Source organism: Neltuma alba, unplaced genomic scaffold (genome assembly GCF_004799145.2).
Source record: "Neltuma alba isolate B1F8T4 unplaced genomic scaffold, ASM479914v2 tig00003920_pilon, whole genome shotgun sequence".
Classification (NCBI taxonomy): Eukaryota; Viridiplantae; Streptophyta; class Magnoliopsida; order Fabales; family Fabaceae; genus Neltuma; species Neltuma alba.
Genome location: NW_021633479.1, coordinates 48013 through 69632, shown reverse-complemented (window position 1 = coordinate 69632; position 21620 = coordinate 48013). Strand labels below are relative to the sequence as shown.

Genomic DNA, 21620 nt, shown 5'->3' with positions numbered 1-21620 from the left:
AAGGCTCATGCCTCTTTAATGGCCTATTTAGCCTAAGAGGCTAGGCTTAGGCCTTTTTCAAAGCCTGTTAAGCTTGTCAGGCCTAACCTAGCTTGTTTATTTATCTTGATTTAAATTTAAATTTTATACTTATATATAGTCTCATTTCAAATTTTGATATGTACTTATAATTTTTTTTCAATAATATTAACTGTAATTAAAATTTAAAATATCAGTTATGAAATTAAAATTTAAATAAAATATAATAACAAAAAATAATTATTTTGTAGTATGTATATTTTACTTTTTTTATTAGCCTATGCATTTTTTATTATGCATTTTGAAATTTTTAAAATTACAGACTTTTTAAACAAGCTCAAGCCAGGCTAGGCCTTTACACAAACTAGGCTCAGGCTGAAAAAAAGGCCTATAATAGGCCACATGCTAGACTCATGCTAACTTGTTACTAAACAGGCCTGCCTGTTTCCATCCCTTAGGAGAGGGAAACCAAATTTCTGTTAATATAGCCATGAGAAAAAAAAAAAAATAAACTATTTTTATGTTTGCCAGAATATGAGGAAGCACATTTTTTTAAAATATAAATAAAAAATAATTTCATTTAAGTATTTTACTCTCATGATTTTGGTGATATTCCATTAATGATTATAATATGAAAAATAAATTACTCACTTGTTCCAAATGTAGAGGATAAATTATTAATTTAAAATATAAATTTATTGACTATGTTACCCTCATAATTTTTGTTAATTCAATTCTTAAATTATAGTATTATATTATATCAGTTTTTTTATACACATTTTAACATATTGGGGTGAGAATAAATTTTAATAATTTACACAATTTGAATTAAGGTGTGCATTAATTTATATATTGTGATAAATAAAAAATATAAATTACTATCTTGCTTCTTAATGTAAAAGTTAGTTTGATTTTTAATTTGGTTTAAATATAAAATTCAATTTACTTTGTCTCTATCTTTTTTTTTAAAGTAATGCTTGTAGTAATTGCATATATTAAAAATTTCATCAAAGAGTAGTTTTAGCTAATATATATGATTAGTAATGTTATTTTAAAAAAATAACATCTATTTATTATAAATAACTAACTTAATAAATTTTTTAATTTACTAAATTAATCACTAGTTTTTATATTAAAAATAGAATATGATATGTAAAAGTAGAATGGTAAATTAATTATTATCACCCCTGCAAGGCCTTATTATTTTTTGCGCGGGATTCAATATTAAATGAAATTAATTGTTTAATTATAATTATTATACAAATTTTGTTTCCATCTATATACAGAGAGGAATCGCCAGGGCGGATCTTTTTCGTTTCCCTCGTTGCCTCCCTCTCCTTGTTCCTTGCCTCACTGAGCCGCAAAGGTCCATTGTTCCTTCGCTGAAACTCGGAATCTCGGAGATGGGAGACAACAAGCCCAAGTCAGCTGGTGTATGGCCTACTGTGAAGCCTTTCGTCAATGGCGGAGCCTCCGGTATGCTCGCGACCTGTGTTATACAACCTATTGATATGATCAAGGTAAAGCATTCGCCTTTGCAATCTATTTTGGTTCGATAGGCCTGATGGATCATGGAGTTTTTCTTACTCCTTGTCTTCTTAGATATGATGTAGGGCATTATGCATTTGTATTGTGATGTAGTTGTGTGTGAGGAAATGTAGATCTGTGATCTGCGATATCTGTTGCTTATTTTGGTTTTCTCGTTGCGCTTTTTTTTTTTCTTTTATGGCTGTATTTATGATTTATTTGTTTTTCTTAACTGGGTTTGGTGTAGGTGAGGATTCAACTGGGTCAAGGATCGGCTGTACAGGTGACATCTAACATGCTTAAGAATGAGGGTGTTACTGCATTTTACAAGGTTTGCTTCTTCACAAAGTTCTAGTCTTTTCAAGTTTTGTTCTTGATCTCTGGATGTTACTGGTGTTTCGCAATTCTTCCGATTTTTTTGGATGGTGCTTCGGCAATAGTTGATCCTTAATTGGGTGTCACTGAACTCGGCACTGGATATGGCTATTGGAATCTGTCATTTTCTTATTGCATACTTAATAATTTTATAGTGGACAATTCTGAGTTAATGATTCTGATGTTGGTTGCTTTTTGCATAAGAATGTCTTCTTTGGAAGTGATATGGTTTATAGCCTGTTATATGGTTGTTGACGTTTAAAATAAGTGGAAAAAGCGAGTTTTGCATATAGTTAACTACCATTTGAAGTGATTCCAGTGACTATGCTCTGGATCATCCAACTTCGGAACTGTGTGGATCTTTTTCATTTACCTTTCACTATGGTATCCTTTGACTGCTATCTAAATTGAATCATGATTTGTAGGGTCTATCTGCTGGATTACTCAGACAGGCAACATACACAACTGCTCGACTTGGATCATTCAGGTGAGTAAATCACTGTTTCATTCAAAATGAGCGTTTCTGTAGCTTTGCCTGCCTGTGACCTGTGACTTTTATAAGGTTACCTTTTTTCTGCAAAGAATAACTTTTTAAGCTAGAAGGCACATTGTGTAGTATGGTCTTCTACTGTAATGGTCATCTTCTGTAGATATGGCCGCTATCATTTATCCTTCTGACTTCTGAACACTGCATCATACAATAAAACATTATCTGCACTTTTACTCCTTTAAGTTCTGTTATTATCATCATCTTACCGGATGGTTGTGTGGCTTTATAGAGTGTTGACCAAAAAAGCACAGGAGGCTAACGAAGGGAAGCCCCTGCCACTCTATCAGAAAGCTCTGTGTGGACTGACTGCTGGTGCTATTGGAGCATGTGTTGGTAGCCCAGCGGATTTGGCACTCATTCGTATGCAGGCTGATGCAACTTTACCAGTTGCTCAGCGCCGAAATTACACAAATGCCTTCCATGCTCTTTATCGTATTGTTGCTGATGAAGGGGTGTTGTCACTTTGGAAAGGTGCTGGCCCTACTGTTGTAAGAGCCATGGCATTGAACATGGGAATGCTTGCCTCTTATGATCAAAGTGTTGAGTTTTTCAGGGATTCCCTAGGTCTAGGTGAAACTTCTACCATAATTGGTAAGTAACCACTTTGCATCGATGGTGAAATTATTTCTAGCTGACGTGATTGTTATTATGATTGTATGCCGTCATATTGGGAACTGAATTCCACTACTGAATTGTTAAAAGTGGAGTAACATGAGTCCAAATGTTAAGAGAAGGTTAACAGCTATGTTTTGGATGATTTTTTGGGCATCTTTAGTCACATGTTTCTGGAACATGTCATATCTAGTGTAGAACACCCCTTTTCGGTAAGCATTTCCATCTTTAAAGACAGACAGTGAGTAGAATCTAGATACATGTGCCCTAGAGTGATATAAGATTGATAGCTTCTTCCCCTATCACGAATAGTAACAGTTCAGTTTTCTATTTTACCTGGTGAGGTTTCTAAATATAAACTTAAAAGATTCTTTTGGCTTTATTGACGCATATGTTGTTTGCACATAGCCTTTGGGATTTATCTTTTTTAAATATATACCCCCTCCGATTCTTTTTATAAGAGACCATTGCTAAGTATTGCATGTTCCCTTTTATTGGAAACATTTAAAGATTGTCTCAAATTTTGCTTGTTGATTTCCCATTTTACCCCCACTTAATTACTCATATGACTCATATAATTGTATTTAATTCCCACATATTTTCTCTCCATCACATATTCTCTATCTTCCACATAAATGAGGGCATATTTGGCAAAAAGGTTACATTTTTTACATATTTATTATCTTCAACTAATTTTAACTAACATTTCAAACAACACAATTTGGTTAATTGTTTCTTATTAGAAGGAACGGGGGAAATAGTGTATATGCATATAAAAGTTCCTGTTTCTTCTTATCTTGTTTGTGCTCAAGATGATAGATGCAGAACAGATTCTAAAAGACATCTTGTGTAAAGAAGTGCGTCTTAACCTTTGAAGGATTATGCCACTGCAGGCATGGCTCAACTAAGTTAGCAGAAAAGAATATTTCTGTGACAATGCACAGCAACCTCTATCCCAGCATAAGAACACGAGAAAGATATTCTAAAGATAGGAATTAGGACAGCTTAGATGGGATTAAATATCATATATTTATGTCCCTCTCCTTGTTGACGATATATTAGTGGAGTCAATGCAAATATTAAATAGTTAGACTCTTTTTCTGGAATATTGTATATTTGGAAGCAAGAATTACTTAAACATTCAATGACAAAACTGCTGCAGAAAGAACTCGAAAGATGGATAAAATAGGCCTCATAGCTTCTTAGCGCCAAGTTAGACATCACGAATACTGACAATGACATGTCAACACTTGATATATCCGTCCTTTGAAGATACCATGCTAAATGCTTTAGATGGAACTAAGATATATATTATACGCCACTGGGACTGAGGAGAGTAGTCAGTATGTGTTTTTGCCAGCAGATGCGTGTGTGTATTACGACTGTTAAGAACGATTGCTTTATTATGATGGTAGTCTGAATTAGAAAATAAGGGTTCTCTTTCATTATTTTCTCATTTTCTTCCATGTGAAAAGTTTATATTGCCCAAGGGCTAATATCTTGTAACATCTTGCTCAGGTGCAAGTACTGTTTCTGGATTTTTTGCATCGGCTTGCAGTTTGCCATTTGATTATGTGAAGACCCAGATACAGAAGATGCAACCCGATGCCGAGGGAAAATATCCATACACTGGTTCTCTAGATTGTGCTGTCAAAACCATGAAATCAGGAGGACCCTTCAAGTTTTATACTGGATTCCCTGTTTATTGTGTCAGAATTGCTCCTCATGTCATGGTAATCACATCTGTTTGCACGTGTTATTTCTACTTTGGTTTTCCTTCTTGTTTTATCTCACAACCAACAAGATGTGGGCCTCCCATGTACTGTGCGGAATCCGAGAAATGAATTACACTATTCATAACTGACGAATAATGCACCTTCTATAGATTTTATGTTATATAATCATATATTCATATTAATTCTTTGGTCTGTCTTCACTCTAGAGTATCTTCCTGATACCTGCTTGTTTACTTGCGCAGATGACCTGGATTTTCCTTAACCAGATTCAGAAGTTGGAGAAAACTATTGGATTGTAGTTCTCTTTGCTTATGACCATTTTCCTATTGGGTTCAGACCAATTTTTGCATCGCTCAGGAGCATGTAACGATTTAAGAACGTTTATTTGGTCTAAGGTTAAGCTTAAAATAATAGGTTGGTGGAAGATCCTCTTGGGCTTCACTAACACCCGTGAAGTTGATTATTTTTTATTTTTTCAAAGGATTTCATCATGCAAGTGAAGCAGGAATTCAACACATCTGTTGTACTATGTTAAAACTTTAGTTTTTCTTTATTAGGAAATTTACTCTGTGACTGAAGGAGATTGGCATAATCCACTTTTAGTGGGACTTTGATTAATACACGGAGAAATCTTAAACCAGTATTGCAGTTCACAATGAGAATTTCATTGTCAAGTTTTGTAGTTTCATGCCATTTGTTTCAACCAAAAAAAAAATTCTCGGATATTTGGTATTTCCCCCTTTTTGGACTCAGGATTTTCATCTGTTGGATTGACAAATGATTTGGTTCTTTTCATTTTATTTCGGTTCTTTTCAGAGTCCCGGTAGTTGTTAGTTGTTAGTACTCATTATTACAAAAATTTAAAATACTTCATGCACCCTTTACAAGCTAAAATTAGTAGACTTTTGATTACTTAGTGAACCAAAAAAAATACGCAAATTTAATAAACGTGGATGTGCAATTTTAAATTACGAATCTGTGTTTAATAGTTGATGATTTGGTTTGGTTTATCATAAGCTGAATATTGAATCAAGCTGTATGAATTCGTCATGGACAATATCAAATTAATACGACTTTTAAGCTAGTCGGTTTTGATTGATTTTTGAGTGTCTAGTTTTGTTCACTTGTATGGTTTTGAAATTTGAAGTATTGGTGGACCTCTCCGGTAGATGATTATTCCTTCTCCCACGATAACTTTTAAAAATTTTCTTTTTGTTAAATTAGGAGACTTTCTTGATGAGAGTCATTCGCAAGGCAAAAGAGCACATTTCCCTTGTGAATACAAAATCAGAATATTTAATTAAGAGGGAAAAAAAGTACAAATACCCATTGAGAAAAAATATAGGTGCTAGTTAAATAATTTTTTCTTGTTAGTAAAATAGTAAGACTTAAGTTCTAACTAGACCGTTATACCCGTGCGCTACACGGGGAACTACTTTAAAACACAAAGGACAAGGAAAATGTTAAGGGATATTCCCACAAACAGTTAGTGCTTGATCAGCGTGAGTTATTTATGTCATAACTTAAACAATTAAATTGTAACGGTTGACAAACATAATGAGCTATGGATACCAGTATTTACTGCTAATGGTAAAGGAACTATAAAAACAAAATAGTGAATACCACGCGCCATATTACTTACATTACCATGAACCTCAAACATTCCTAAATATTTCTGGGTATACCACATTTGTTGTTGTGTTCAATGCATCAGAACCAGTTTGGGCAACAACAATCTTCAACCCTTCCATGCTCTTAACTCTAGACAGTGCAACATATAATTGACCATGTGTAAAAACAGGCTTGCATAAGTATAAACCAACATAACGAAGAGATTGCCCTTGACTTTTATTGATTGTCATGGCAAATGAGAGTGATATTGGAAATTGCCTTCTTTGCATTCGAAATGGCCACCTATTCTCTGAGGGATTCATATCCATTCTATGAATAAGGACTTTTTTGTTTGGATTGGACCCATTCAATGTGACAGCTTCTATGACTGATTTCCCCAACTTTGATATACGAAGGTGTGTGCCATTATATAGTCCTGATGCTTGATCAATGTTTCGTAATAACATTATAGGTGCGCCCACCTTCAAAATTAACTTATGGGGAGGCATGCCTGAGCAGTTAATTGTGTTGAGAAATTCTGTTGTGTACAGATCATCAAAAGTATCAGTTTTATCAGTGGTCTTGCAAACAGAATCGCAACTTAGAAATTCAAATGACTCTCCTGGCAAAGATGATGACATGTACTCATTGATAAGGTTAACCATCTCAATTGTGGGTGCCAATATTGCTCTTTCATTGAAATATTCATTGCAGTCTAAGTTATCTATCAAATCTGAGTATGTAGATTGAACAATAGAATGCATTGGGTCCATAGGGTTTGAAATCAAGATCTCTTTTGGAATTTCAATCTGTGCAATTCCATCCACTAGGGCACCTAATTTCCCATCTCCAACATCCAATAACCATTGTGAAAACCAAGCCAATTTTTCTACATCCATAGGATTTTTTGGTGCAGACAGACGCATGTTTTTTGTCAACTTGAAAATAGTGCAGTAATCCCACAAGTGAGATGAATTAATACATGCATCTACAATGGAGGCCCTATTTCCTTTAGGAATAACAGGGAGAATCTGACGAAAATCACCACCCATAATAATGCATTTTCCACCAAAAGGTTTGCTAGATTGCATGATATCTTGCAAAGACCTACTAAACGCCTCCACACATAACCTTTGAACCATAGGAGCCTCATCCCAAATTATTAATTTTGTACTCTTGATCAAATTTGCTAGTGGAGAGTTCTGATTTATAGAACACATGGAAGACTCATTTATTTGGATAGGAATTGCAAACCTTGAATGAGCAGTCCTACCAGATGGCAATAAAGTAGCTGCAATCCCACTTGAAGCAACAGTTATGACTATATCACCTTTTGCTTGTAATGTAGAGGTCAATGCATTCCACAAAAATGTCTTGCCAGTACCACCATAACCATATACGAAGAAGAATCCACCTTCACCTTTTTCAACATGCAAAATAACCTCGTCATAAATTTTTTTTTGATCAGCATTAAGCATGTTGAGCAATTTGATCGATTCACGTTGCATCTCAAGCCTATCATAGCTTAACTCTTGAATGATTAGATGGTTCCTGATATCTATTGGTTGAGTTCCATTCGGAATTGGTAAAGAAGGAAAGTCGTGGAGGCTCTTCCCATTTTGACGAAGCAAGGAATCAATGTCTTTAAGTGCTGCTTGTTCTTTATCATCCAAACTAATGTTTAAACCTAAAAAGTAAGTATACTAAAAAATCATAAGTATGAAGTACAAGCATATAACTTAAGTAACATAATAATTGATTGCAAAAGTACTTACAGTTACCTGTAAATGTAGGATCATCTCGAGGGAAGTACAACATATCCTCTGAAATAAATTTTGATGTCTCCCTCCATACATAGTCTGGATGTTGAAGACTACATGACAACAGCATACTAACAAATAGTTTTCGCAAGGAAGTCCCAGTTGCCCAAACAGATGCTTCTTTTATAGCTGCTATGTATTCATTGTCATCATTAAGAAGACCATATGCAAAGCATGCATCCTTAAAAGTCGTATATACAATACCATCAACTGTCTTAATTGCATCAAAAGAGGATGGACCTTTAACTTTGGTCAATAACACACGGAGATAATACAATTCCCCTACAGATGGTGAGATATGCGTCATCCTACCAACGGCAAAGCCTTTCTTCCTACGCTTCCATTTCCGTTTATCCTTTTGGTAGACGTAATGATTAGGGAACTCAATATAAGTCAAACTTCTAGCAAAACCATCATTTGAGTTTTTTTCCATCCAAGATAGAAACTGTGACTCACATACCCTCGGCTTCTCCAACAATGCAGCAACATCATCTGTATTGGCATATATGACATGTTGTTGGTTTGGTAAATGGAAACTCAATCTTTCTACTGCAGGATTTCTATGATGGATATTGAATCCAAATATACGCCATGCACCTTCACATGCAGATATATATCTGCAATTGTAGTATTGTTGCACCTCATCAATTATTTTGTTGTTACCATCAGCATTATTCTGGAAAAGTGCAGCAACTACTCTATCATTTCCTTTGCTGATATACTTGAACAAATATTTGACTGCAGTTGAATGGTTGCACTTCTCAATATTGATGTGCCCTTGAAACATTTGTAGCAATATTGGATTATATGGTACGACATACCGGTTGTCTAGATGTACACCTTTGCTTTCAATAGTTCTACCATCATCTCTTCGTCTATAAGTAGGATACCCATCCTCATCAACAATGGTGTGGTGATTGTATTTTTTGGGAAAATATTTGGTGCATTTTCTTTCCTTCATGCATGGTGACTTTGGGTTACTAACACCACATGGACCATGTATCATATATCTCTTCACCAACTCATACAGAATGGGGCTTGATGATTTGTCTGGTATTTCTGCGCACACAACTGCATCAATGGCTTCGGGATCTTTTATTTTGTCTCTAGGGTGAAGGAATAATAGTATATGTGCATGCGGGAGTCCTCTCTTTTGGAATTCGATTGTGTAAATTTCTGAGAAAGTGAATGAAGAGATGTCACAGTTTAAAATTGCATAATTAGAAATGAAGTAAATACAAAGAACAGTAAATAAGGAGAATATTATTATATGAGCTAACCTGCTATGATTTCACCAAGTATCTTCTCAGTCTTGAGAAATTTCATGAGACATTGTAACTTCAGTTTGAAAATGCGAACTAATATATCTGGACGGTCGGATGGCTTGACTGCGTGTTGTGAGCAAAACCTTGTGATCTCCGGCCAGGCAGGATTGCAAGTAAATGTCAAAAATAAATCAGGATACCCAACAGACCGACAAAGAGCCATTGCATCTTGATAATTGTTGACCATATATCTTGCTCCACCAGTGAAAGAAGATGGAAGAATGATTCGCTTCCCAATTGAAGCAGCATTTCGTTCCCCTCCAACAATAGCATCAGATAATCCTTGGTATAAGTCTACACGCAGCTCCCTCTGATGTGTCTTGACCCATAGCAACCTTTATGATTCTATCATTGTATATCCATCGACTATAAATTGTTGGAGTAATCTAGAAGCATGCAAGATGGTAGAGGGCTCATTTGTTCTTACCATCAAGCGATAGCTAAAGAACTCACGCATACTTAATCTTTTTCTTGTTTTGGTCACCCTAACGGTCTCTTCTCTATGTTCAATATCATCTCTATAGCCATCTTCTCCAAAAGGGAATAGGATAGGATATTGAAGAGGTAAATAAGATGCATGCAATTCACTAATCCTTTGAGGAGTCCCAGAATGTTCTTGTATAATAATATCCCTAACTGAAGATGTCATGTCTAAATCACCAACAACTAATGCTGCAACCTCAGAAGCTATAGGCACATTATAGATTCTACCATCTGTTTGTCTTGCACTAAGCAAACACAGCTTAAGTGGTCTATGTTGATAACTATTGAGTAATGATGATGCAAGACGGTATTGTTGGACAAAAGGATTCACTTCATTTAACTCCTCCTTAATTTGTTGTACTATATCAGAATTGATGATGACTTCATTTTGATATTTACTGCAAAAATGCCGAGCAAATTGGTCATCAGAGGTTCGAAGTATTTGTATAGATAAAATTGAATTTATATTTAAATTTGAAGTAAAGATTAATACCTAACAGCAGCAATTCTGTTGGTGACCTCATTTTCGGTGTCATATATGTATAGTTGTGAGAACACCGGACGACAACCCTCGGGTGGCAATAAACTACCAATGTGATGGTAATTCATTCCTGATAATACAAATGTGTATGGACCTCCACCATTATTTTTAGAGTGATCTACCTTGCCTCCCAATGATGTGAATGAGAACATATTATTATATTGTCTAATATTATGATGGAAGTTTCTAGAGTTAGGTGACTCCTTCTCAAAGAACAACCTTGCTAACGTTGGTGGAGGTGACTTCATTAGAGGCAAAACTACTTTACCTTTTAGGCAACAAAGTGAGAATGTATCCACGTGCCTTTGCTTCCTATCTTTCTTCACCCTTTCATTGAACCAAAGATTTGCTCCACAAAACTTGCAAACATGTATAGGATCCCCTTCATCTATATATCCTGTGAACAAATGCAATGTATAAGCTGTGCATTACATAATTAGACACATCGTTTTCTAATGCAAAATGTAATGTACCATCGAATGCAATTATAGAGTCATCACGATCAGTTGAAATACTGTCTTGTGATAGAGAGTTAAACCCACTTGACTGTGTACCTGACATTTGGAAAAAAGACAGCCAACTAATTTGAAATGATATAAACTTACATGCTGCTTATTTCTCATTTGGTAACTATGGTTAATGGCAATAGCTAACCTTCGTTTAGATCAAAGGGTTCATCATCTGATTCGCTGTCATCACTGCTATTATTTTCAAAGTTGAAAGTAATGTTCCTATAAGCTACACGTTAAAAGAAACATAAGTCAATGACTATTAGCTGTTGCTGTCACTCATAAGTTTTAATAACATTATCTTGTGCATAACAAAACATTAAATAGGAACGAATGGCTACTGTATACATATACCTGATTCTGTTTCATTGATAGATTTGTTAGCTTGACGATGCGATTGACTGGCATGATGTAATTCTCCTTGATGACAACCTTTACATTTAAAAAACCAAAGCTGAAAATGACAAATTATTTTATTTCCTATGTTGCTTCTAAGGGATTTTCCCAATATCATTTCCCTATTCCACAGCTATCTACTCTCACATAAATATATATTTGTTTCATACACACAAAAAAAAACTGCCAACCTGTGCATTTAGAAAAAAATTTATTTTTTTACGATTTCATTCATACTACAAAAACGAAGTTAGTTAAGACTCTTCATTTTTTTTTCCAAATCCCACATGTATTGTTAAAGCCTACACTTTCATACTCGCTAAAGTTCTAAATTATGAATTCTTAATGTGATTAAAAATACCCTTTTGACATATACATACACCCAGATAAGGCTTTTTAGCTTTGTAAAACATAAAAATTTATAAACATATTACATGCCCGAAACCTTTATATATACGGTATAATATTTCATATATGTAATTTGAATTGATTTATACAATATATAACCTAATTGATTATCACCTGATGTTGGAGGCCTAATTGCATCTTCTCCCGGTCATTCTGATAGAGTCCTTTCTACGCATAAACTTGTATCACCCAAAAACCCATTTGCTGGAAAAACTAAACGAACATGAACGAAATATAGCAACAGCTTAATAGGTCAAACTCTTACTTTGTGGTGCAGCAAGAAATGAAAGAACATGCAACACGGGTTTTCTAAGTTGGTTTGCTCATCGTATACAACATCTAGATGGGAAAAATATGAGCATTACCTTCGTTGACATCTTTTTGTATTCTTTTCCTTGTCCTTTTATTGGCAATGCACATATTTTCAATGCTTCTCATTCGTGCACTCTTTCATGTTAAAGGCTCTTTCCTTCCTGTTGCATTTGTCTTTTCTGTAAGAGATGAAAAGAACCATTAATAAACGTCTTGAAGAGTCTACTCAAGATTGCCTCCGAAGGTATCATAGCAATACCGGTATCAAAGTGCACTGCCAAATTCGAAACCAAGTTTGTTACATCTGTCAAGGCACCAGACTTCCTTACTTGCCTTCGTTTGCTAGTCACACCAAGTTGACTAAAAACACTAGATGTCGGGGTTTGATTTGAAGAGTTAACATCCACCATTGCTGTTGAGAAATGAACATACAATGCGAATGAGATTCGTAATATGAATATATGTTGAATGGACTGGCTAAAAACTATGACAGTATCTTCAACTTTCATATATAACAGCATATACATGTTTGTATAAGCATAGAAATGAAAGAGAGTAATACCTGGTACAGATAAATCACAATCATTTAGTTCATTGGAGTATGTCGGACTAATCCCGTATGGTTCTTTGGAAGCCATACTAATGACATCAAAGCTGAGAGAGCTTCGTGAAGTTGATATTTATATGGTTAGCATTTTATATTGATTATTTTCTTTGACCAAGATTGTAACTTTAACAGTCAAACCGTACACAAGTTATGTGAACTGTTAAAAGCAAAGTTGATAGGGACATGGCTTATGCAGCATAAGCATTAGGTGTTCGATGTCTGCAAGCAAGCATTAAATACATGACATTGACCTATCATTGACATGTAGCTATTGGTAATCTCAGGTATCAATTGAGATTATATAGTATAAAATAGTAGTGGCTAGTAGTAGGGAGACTCTAGAAATTTTTTATTTTTTCTTCTTATTGTGATCATCAAAGATTTTTAGAATTACTTACATTAATATGCAGATTGTTTTTTGCCCATATCGAGAGTGAGAATTTTTGGTAAAAAAATAATGATAGTAAAAGACTGAGAAATATTTCCTTTTTATCCACCACAACAACACGATGAATTTTGTATGGGTATTACTAACGTTTTCCTACCAGGTATTAACTGATGGATAAGAGACTTTTACTCTGATATTCATGAAAATACTATTTAAGTTTTTAGTACATTGACTACCTGGGCTTTAACTAATATTAGTAACTGCATTTGACATAATGGCCTAAATAATAAAAAAATTAGTTAGGAAGAGATGGATAATTTTTTTATTGGTGATATTTATAATCAAGAAAGACAAGATATTTACCCAAAAATTAAAGAATGAGAAATCTTCTCCTTTTATCCACGACAACAACATGATGAATTTTGTATGGGTATTACTAACAATCTAACATTTTCCAACCAGGTATTAACTGATGGATAAGAAACTTTTACTGTCATATTCATGTAAATATTGTTTAAGTTTTTATAGTACACACTGACTATATAGCCTTTTACTAATATCAATAAATGCAATTGACACAATGGCCTATATAATAAAAAAAATTAGTTACTAATCAAATAACCCAATACAGCAAAAAAAATAAAAAGAGTAAAAACTCTTTTTGTTGGGAAGAGATGGATAATTTTTATTGGTGATATTTATGTGGATTATTTATTCATTTTATAAAACTACAACTTAAGTGTCCCATGTTTCTATCTAGAACTTCAAATGTGTATTCCTTAATTATTAGGGGTCAACGAAGATTGTCCGTATACACATTTGAAAAACACAAAACATGGGACGCTTTTTTTTTTTAGCACACATTTTAAGTAGTAAAAAATTGACATAGGAATTTAAGTTAAAATATTTGTTATAAAGTATTAACATCTAAAAAGACCATGGCAGTAAATTTTTAAAAATTTGTAAGACGCTTATAAATCCAATCTTTAGAACTTGACCAAAAAAAGTGAGTCCAAAACAAAAAAAGAACCTGACCAAAAATTCAGAACCTCGGCCTATGAACAAATGTCTTTAATAATGGAATTCCTATGACGGTCATATATTCTAGTAAAACGCTAAACCTGACAAATATTATGAATCAGGCAACAATAAAAAAAATGCAAGAAATCATATTCCATACCAAGTGACTAAATACCGATTATATAATATATTGGTTATTATTTTTATAGTATTTGAGGGAAAAAAACCATAGCTACTGAGACATGTATACATACATATTATGTACAAATACAAACTCAGAATGATTGTTCCCACTAAATATAAAGCACTCCATTTATTTTTGTGTTTACTTCAATTAAACCTTGCCGTTAGTTGAGGAGATATGGTCTTATAATATTTGTTGATTCAATGATTTGTTGATTGTTGCTTACCTAGTATAAATTAGTAATCAGTAATATTTTGAATAGTGTTTGATGCAGAGCGCATGACATAAAAGGCATATCAGTACTGGACTAAACTAAACATCACTACATTCACTTAGACGATATGAAAAAGATAGGTACAGATACTCGAACTGACATGGGAATAAAACGCTGAAATAAAATGTGGGAATTTAGTTTTCCTAAAGCTATGATAACTTCACACAGGGACAACATAGAACTTATGAATCTAACTTCATAGTTCTTCCTACTGTTACAGAAAGTGAAAATGGGCTCAAACACTCTAACATATGACACATTACTTCTCCTTCTTGATGACCTTATAAACTCTTTCTGCTTCTGAATCTTTAGTAGGCAAGCTCTGTGAAGAACTGGCAGAAACATCCACTCCAACATTTCTCTTGATCGCCGACCTTCTCCTCACTCTATTAGTTACTGGTGTGACCTGGTTAGCAAGCTTGACAAGAGTGACGTCTTCAAGTTCATTGTTCTGTGGTGCAGCAGGCTGAGGGATAACGGGTGACACATTTTCATGGCTATCCTGATTATCAGTGATTTCAACTAACGAAGGAACATCCTGGAGCATCAATTTTCAAACAATATTTAACTCATATTTACTGTCTTGAACAATAATGTAAGGATGGTAATATTATGGACCATTTTTTTGTTATAATTTATGGATCCAAACCTGGCTGTCATTGTTCGCATTACGGGCATTAACTTCACCGACTTCAACATTTGCATCCATAAACTGGTCCATGAGGTCTTCACAAATAGTAAACTGGCCTACACTAATTGCAGATGTTGGATGTTTTTTGTTGTACTCATTGAGCTTCATTTTCACTAGTAGAACCTTTCCCACAGGATCTTCCAGCTCATCCGGAAAATCATATGCTGGGCGATTATCCTGTGAACATTGATATTGTTATATAGCAAAATACGTACATTTAATTGTGGAGTACTTTCAAAGCAACCAAACCTGTTGCATGAGAAGTTTCAACTCTGTGGTGCTCTTGTTAATCAATTGAATAGCTTGTTTATCCCAAAAGATTAATGAAGCAGATCCAGTATCGTCTTCCACCATGTAGTGAATGCGAAGCCTACAATAAAAGACATGACGGTCATAATATGTGAGGATAAAAATAACATACCAAATAATACTAACATCTCCTTCGACCATACTTTGGTTCTATGGCATCTGGAACTTTCTTGCAGATTGGGCACATAACTGATGTACCCTCAAGTCTGGTTTTCGCAGCACACTTTGAACATCCATCATAGGTCCATCCGTGATATGTTTCTAGCTTCTTAACCGTGCATTTAACAACAAAACTCTCACCCTGATGTTGGGAGGAAAAAACAGACTTACATATCACAGCCATAACTTATAAAATTGACAGATACAAGCTTGTTGGGACAGAATTTTTGTATCTCTAACATAAAAAGACAATATACTAACTATTTGTTGCAATTGAACGTCTTTGATAGTAACTTTCGGCTGACTGTGGAGTGATGTGGCACTTGAGGATTGACTTGACTGTGAAGATAACTGCTGACCATATAGGTGCATCACAGGGGAGCTATCATCATCGACACTATATATATAATCATTTCAAAGTAATGAGTAACATGTGGAAAAAGATAACCGACACTGACAGCTGATGCATGCTTAGTTATATTAATACGTAACTATATTATTGAATGTGGTAATATAATAATAGTAGACCCCACACACTTGACTTTAACCTTTCAATTAAGTCTTTGACTTCCTTGATTGGAGGGTTGAAAAATACTCTAGTGGCAAAGAAGGAACTGCATATAGTTGGGGCTCCTACAATAATACAAAATAAAATCCGTCAAACAAAGGGTAGGTAATATTACTATAAACTAAACCAAATAAACCACATAGAAAGTATATAAGTATATGAACAACACCATCTTCGGAGAAACCAATTCTAGCGAGATTGAATAGGCCAACAACAGGTGTTTCTGTGTTCTGTAACTGAGCCATAAAAGCATCAATTGCACAGTCATCAAATAGTACGCACTCAATATCATTCTCCCTGCCAATACATAATAGTTAATATTACGCCATTAATGAAGTATGAAATAAGTATATTTTGTTCTAAATTAGGTAGGTGGTCAGTACCGGGCATCAGTCAATATCATGCGAAGTTTAGACTTAGTTTCATTATCCCTACGGAACTCTTCAAGCGTACCCATGGCCTTCACAAATGCCATCACATCTGTAAAAAATAATTTACTTACAACTATACCACACAACTATGTTAATACCTATTGTGTGAAGTCATCTGTATAAATAATTCACCATACCAAAAAGGTGTTGAACGTGGTGCTCTGGAGTGGCCTTCAAAATCTCAGAGATGGGGAAGAATGAATATGAATATGCTGGAAGTGATACGTTGTGGTCTGCAAAGAAAGTTTGTGGAGTGAAAGTGATCTTGAAAGGGTGTGTTGAAGCTCTGTATTGATTTCCATTTTGTGACACAATGAAGTTAGCGAATAAGTAAGTATTTCCTTCCACAATATTAGTTTTGTATCTGGCCATGATATTCCTATTTAGCACAGTCGCTTGAATGGTAGTACCCTGTGTTATAGTCAGCACATGTAAGTAACACACACTAAGTGACTAAGTTGAAGAATATTGACACATGATAGAATACATCCTCATCCAATAACAGCATGGTCACGCCAAAAACATCACCAGGAGTATTTTTTTGGTAGATGTTCCACTTGCGCATAACCCTCACTATTATACTCCAACGGTCCGTGCCATCATGCAAGTTCTTAATCAAACTCATACGCACCATTTCTACAGATCTGAACCAAAGAATGCACACTAAATAAGATATGGAAGCTAGAACAATATATGAAGATAAAAAAATATGAAATAAACCATTGGAGCAATGGAAGAGGACGAATATAAAATATAAAAGCATTATTCACCTCTTACGTATTCAAAGATGAAGGGCAAGGATTACAAGAAAGAGTTATGTGATACCACCAGCAAACATCTTTATATAAGCCGCTACCTATGATGCATGGGCGGGAAAATTTTGAAAACCATTATCTAGCTTGCTGCCCTCACTATCTTATTCGTCTTATATACCTACAACAATTAGAAACAATTTGAAATAAGTTTATTATCCACACAGCTACAACTTACGTCAAAAAGGGGCTTTATCAAGAGAAAGCGATTCATAATAAGGATTTTAACTAAAATTGTGTACAGTTGATATGACTATTCATGTATGATATATTATAAGATAAGCTGTCAATGTTCTTTCTGTGCCTTATATTACCCATGACATTGGCTATTCCCAATTTTGTGTAATTCTGTGGTCTTCGATATAGCTATTACTTCTTTTATACAATTAGCATATACTATCATGATGAGAGATATCCCACTTCAAACAACTTTCAGGCATACTCTCTGCAGCCTACATTGTAGCTCAACTTGCAGAGATCATATGGAAAATACCCAGTTATAGAGATTTTATATATGAGAATATTAAATAATAAAATAAGTGGTCTAGGGACATATCGTTCTGTTTTATATTATATTAAATTACAGCATATTAAAGGACATCAAAAGATACCTACGACAACCTATCTGTTTATTAGACCGTGGTATTAAGTGATTGGACATGCATAGATAAACTATTAATTATACATTCGTTGAATCCGGTTGTAATGGATATGAATAGAATGGTACCCATGATGATATTAATTTCATTTCACATTAGCATATTCCTTAACTTTAAGTTTAATTTTTTTAAATATTTCCTGCATCTATTACGCATTTTTGGTAATTTTTAATTTGATTTTTACCATTCATAATATTTTATCTATCCTTTCAATTTAATTTAAAATGTCAGAATTAGAAGCTACATATATAATTCTATTCCTTTCATTTACATATATATATATATATGAAAAATAAGGGCATATTTATTTTTTTAATACTACATTTGATCCTTAATATAAAAGCTAGATAACTAATTTTGGGATTTAAAAAAAAATTAATATAGTTATTTGTCATACATGTATATTGATTTCCCTAAACTATCCTCTTCAATCATGTGAGTTGGATGATTATAATTATATAATTGTTATTAATAAGAAGAATTTTTATTTTCAAAATACATATAAAGGGGAAATTATTATTTCCATGATATTAAATTGAACCATAAATTGGAGAATCAATATAAGTTAAGTGTCTCATGTTTCTATCTAAGTTAAGTATAAACTATAAGTAGGAGCCAATTTACATCATGTGCACTAAATATGAGCCAATGTCTGATAAGACTATGAACACGTGAAATCAACATCTTGTTGCTCTAGCAATTGTTCTGTAAAGTTTGGAAACAAAAGATTCGAGTTAGAATTAATAGCTCAAGACAAACAAAATTTCATACGTAACTATACATATCTGACAAAAAGAATCATTTCCACTTCCATAGGTATTTTGCTCACACTGGCATTGATAAAGTTCAAGGATCTTACCTTAATTATCAAACATACCTGATCTCTTCTACATTAATCGATGAAGTGAGGAGTCCAATATATATGATAGTCAAAGAGATTTGTAAACATGTTCCGTCATGTTCATTCTTACTGCAATCAATCCCTGTGTAACTTCTGATGACATTATACAAAAGTATAACTCCACCGGTCAACAATTTGTACTGTACTTTATCATTTTCCTGACAAGTGCTTTTCTCATAAACCCATGTAAAATCAGTATCATCTAGTCCTTTCGACCATCTGTGAAATAAAGTTTAAATGAAAAAGATTATGACACCATCACTATCTACATGTTCAGCGGCACCTATGACTTTCATTAAGCTCTAAAAAAACTTTCCTCCCTTAGCAAAGTTACTCTCATCGGCTTCCACAACAAATAAAGTGCATGCTTACAAATAGAGATATTTCTACCTTGTGATATACTCATAAGGAAGCGGGCCGCTGAGTACTCTAACACTGCAGCAAAAGACTATAATAATTGCGATAATCCATAGCTGTTTGACCTAGTATATGGAAGTACCTTGCTAGGTAAAGAGGTAGATAAAGCTTTTTATAAATAAATATGGTATATAAAAAGCACTATGATTATTGCCATACCCAAATAAGAGAGGGAAGCTAGAACAATATATGAAGATTAAAAAAAAAATGAAATAAGCCATTGAAGCAATGAAACAGGACGAATAAATATTATCCAACCTCTTACTTACTCAAAGATTAAGAGCGAGGACTATAAGAAGAATTTTGTCATAAATATATATATTGACTTCCCTAACTATCATCTTCAATCATGTGCATCGGATGATTATAATTATTTTCAAAATACATATAAAGGGAAAATTATTAAACTGAACCATAAATTGGAGAATCAATATAAGTTAAGTGTCCAATGTTTCTATCTAAGTTAAGTATAAACTATAAGTAGGAGCCAATTTACATCATGTGCACTTAATATGAGCCAATGTCTGATAAGACTATGAACATGTGAAATCAACATCTTGTTGCTCTAGCAACCGTTCTGTAAACTTTGGAAACAAAAGATTCCGGTTAGAATTAATAGCTCAAGACAAACAAAATTTCATACGTAACTATACATATCTAACAAAAAGAATCATTTCCACTTCCATAGGTATTTTGCTGACATTGGCATTGATAAAGTTTAAGGATCTTACCTTAATTATCAAATATACCTGATCTCTTCTACATTAATCGATAAAGTGAGGACTCTAATATATATGATGGTCAAAGAGATTTGTAAATATGATCTGTCATGTTCATTCTTACTGCAATCAATTCTTGTGTAACTTCTGATGACATTATACAAAAGTATAACTCCACTGGTCATACAATTTGTACTGTACTTTTTCATTTTTCTGACAAGTGCTTTTCTCATAAACCCATGTAAGATCAGCATCATCTAGTCCTTTCGACCATCTGTGAAATAAAGTTTAAATGAAAAAGATTATGACACCATCACTATCTACATGTTCAGCGGCACCTATGACTTTCATTAAGCTCTAAAAAAACTTTCCTCCCTTAGCAAAGTTACTCTCATCGGCTTCCACAACAAATAAAGTGCATGATTACAAATAGAAATATTTCTACCTTGTGATATACTCATAAAGAAGCGGGCCGCTGAGTACTCTAACACTGTAGCAAAAGACTATAATAATTGCGATAATCCATAGCTGTTTGACCTAGTATATGGAAGTACCTTGATAGGTAAAGAGGTAAATAAAGCTTCTTATAAATAAATATGGTACATAAAAAGCACTATGATTATCGCCGTACCCCACATATACACGAATATGTGAAATACACCATCAAGATGGGAAAGAAAGAATGTATAGTAAATAAGAGATAGAAGCTAGAACAATATATGAAGATTAAAAGAAAATGAAATAAGCCATTGAAGCAATGAAATAGGATGAATAAATATTATCCGACCTCTTACTTATTCAAAGATTAAGAGCGAGGATTGTAAGAAAGAGTTATGTGATCTACGACCAAGAAACATCCATATACAAGCTGCCACTGATAATACATGGGCGGGAAAATTTTGAAAACCATAATCCATCTTGGCACCCTCACTATCCTATCCTACTCATATGGCTACAGCAATTAGAAACAATTTGAAATAAGTTTGTTATCTACATAGCTACAACTTGCATCAAAAAGGGGCTTCATCAAGAGAAGGTGACTCATAATAAGGGGTTTAGCTAAAATTGTGTATAACTGATATGACTATTCATGTATGATATATTATAATGTAAGCTGTCAATGTTCTTTCCATGCCTTATATTAGCCATGCATTGACTATTGCTGATTTTGTGCAATTTTGAGTTCTTCGATATAGCTATTACTTCTTTTATACAATCAGCATATGCTACGTGATGAGTGATATCCCACTTCAAACAA

General features: G+C 33.9%; 3 protein-coding genes across 3 annotated transcripts; 1 reads left to right on the top strand and 2 right to left on the bottom strand.

Annotated features, from left to right (window-relative positions):
- Nucleotides 1–1344: 1344 nt before the first annotated feature.
- LOC114743042 (mitochondrial dicarboxylate/tricarboxylate transporter DTC-like) lies at nt 1345–5379 on the top strand. The gene is made up of 6 exons (XM_028931254.1): nt 1345–1538; nt 1793–1876; nt 2346–2407; nt 2700–3061; nt 4601–4815; nt 5061–5379. The coding sequence occupies exons 1-6, from the start codon at nt 1422–1424 to the stop codon at nt 5115–5117; spliced, it is 897 nt and encodes a 298-aa protein (XP_028787087.1). The 5' UTR covers nt 1345–1421; the 3' UTR covers nt 5118–5379.
- Nucleotides 5380–6473: 1094 nt separating this feature from the next.
- LOC114743048 (uncharacterized) lies at nt 6474–12633 on the bottom strand. Its single transcript, XM_028931261.1, has 8 exons — nt 12483–12633; nt 11253–11336; nt 11072–11152; nt 10551–10995; nt 10002–10455; nt 9530–9893; nt 8211–9425; nt 6474–8116 (listed from the first exon to the last, which is right to left on the bottom strand). The coding sequence occupies exons 1-8, from the start codon at nt 12631–12633 to the stop codon at nt 6474–6476; spliced, it is 4437 nt and encodes a 1478-aa protein (XP_028787094.1).
- A 2322-nt stretch (nt 12634–14955) lies between these two features.
- LOC114743047 (uncharacterized) lies at nt 14956–17488 on the bottom strand. Its single transcript, XM_028931260.1, has 8 exons — nt 17342–17488; nt 16992–17265; nt 16807–16903; nt 16588–16720; nt 15840–15997; nt 15637–15757; nt 15346–15564; nt 14956–15234 (listed from the first exon to the last, which is right to left on the bottom strand). Exons 1-8 carry the CDS (start codon nt 17486–17488, stop codon nt 14956–14958), a joined length of 1428 nt encoding a protein of 475 aa, XP_028787093.1.
- Nucleotides 17489–21620: the final 4132 nt, after the last annotated feature.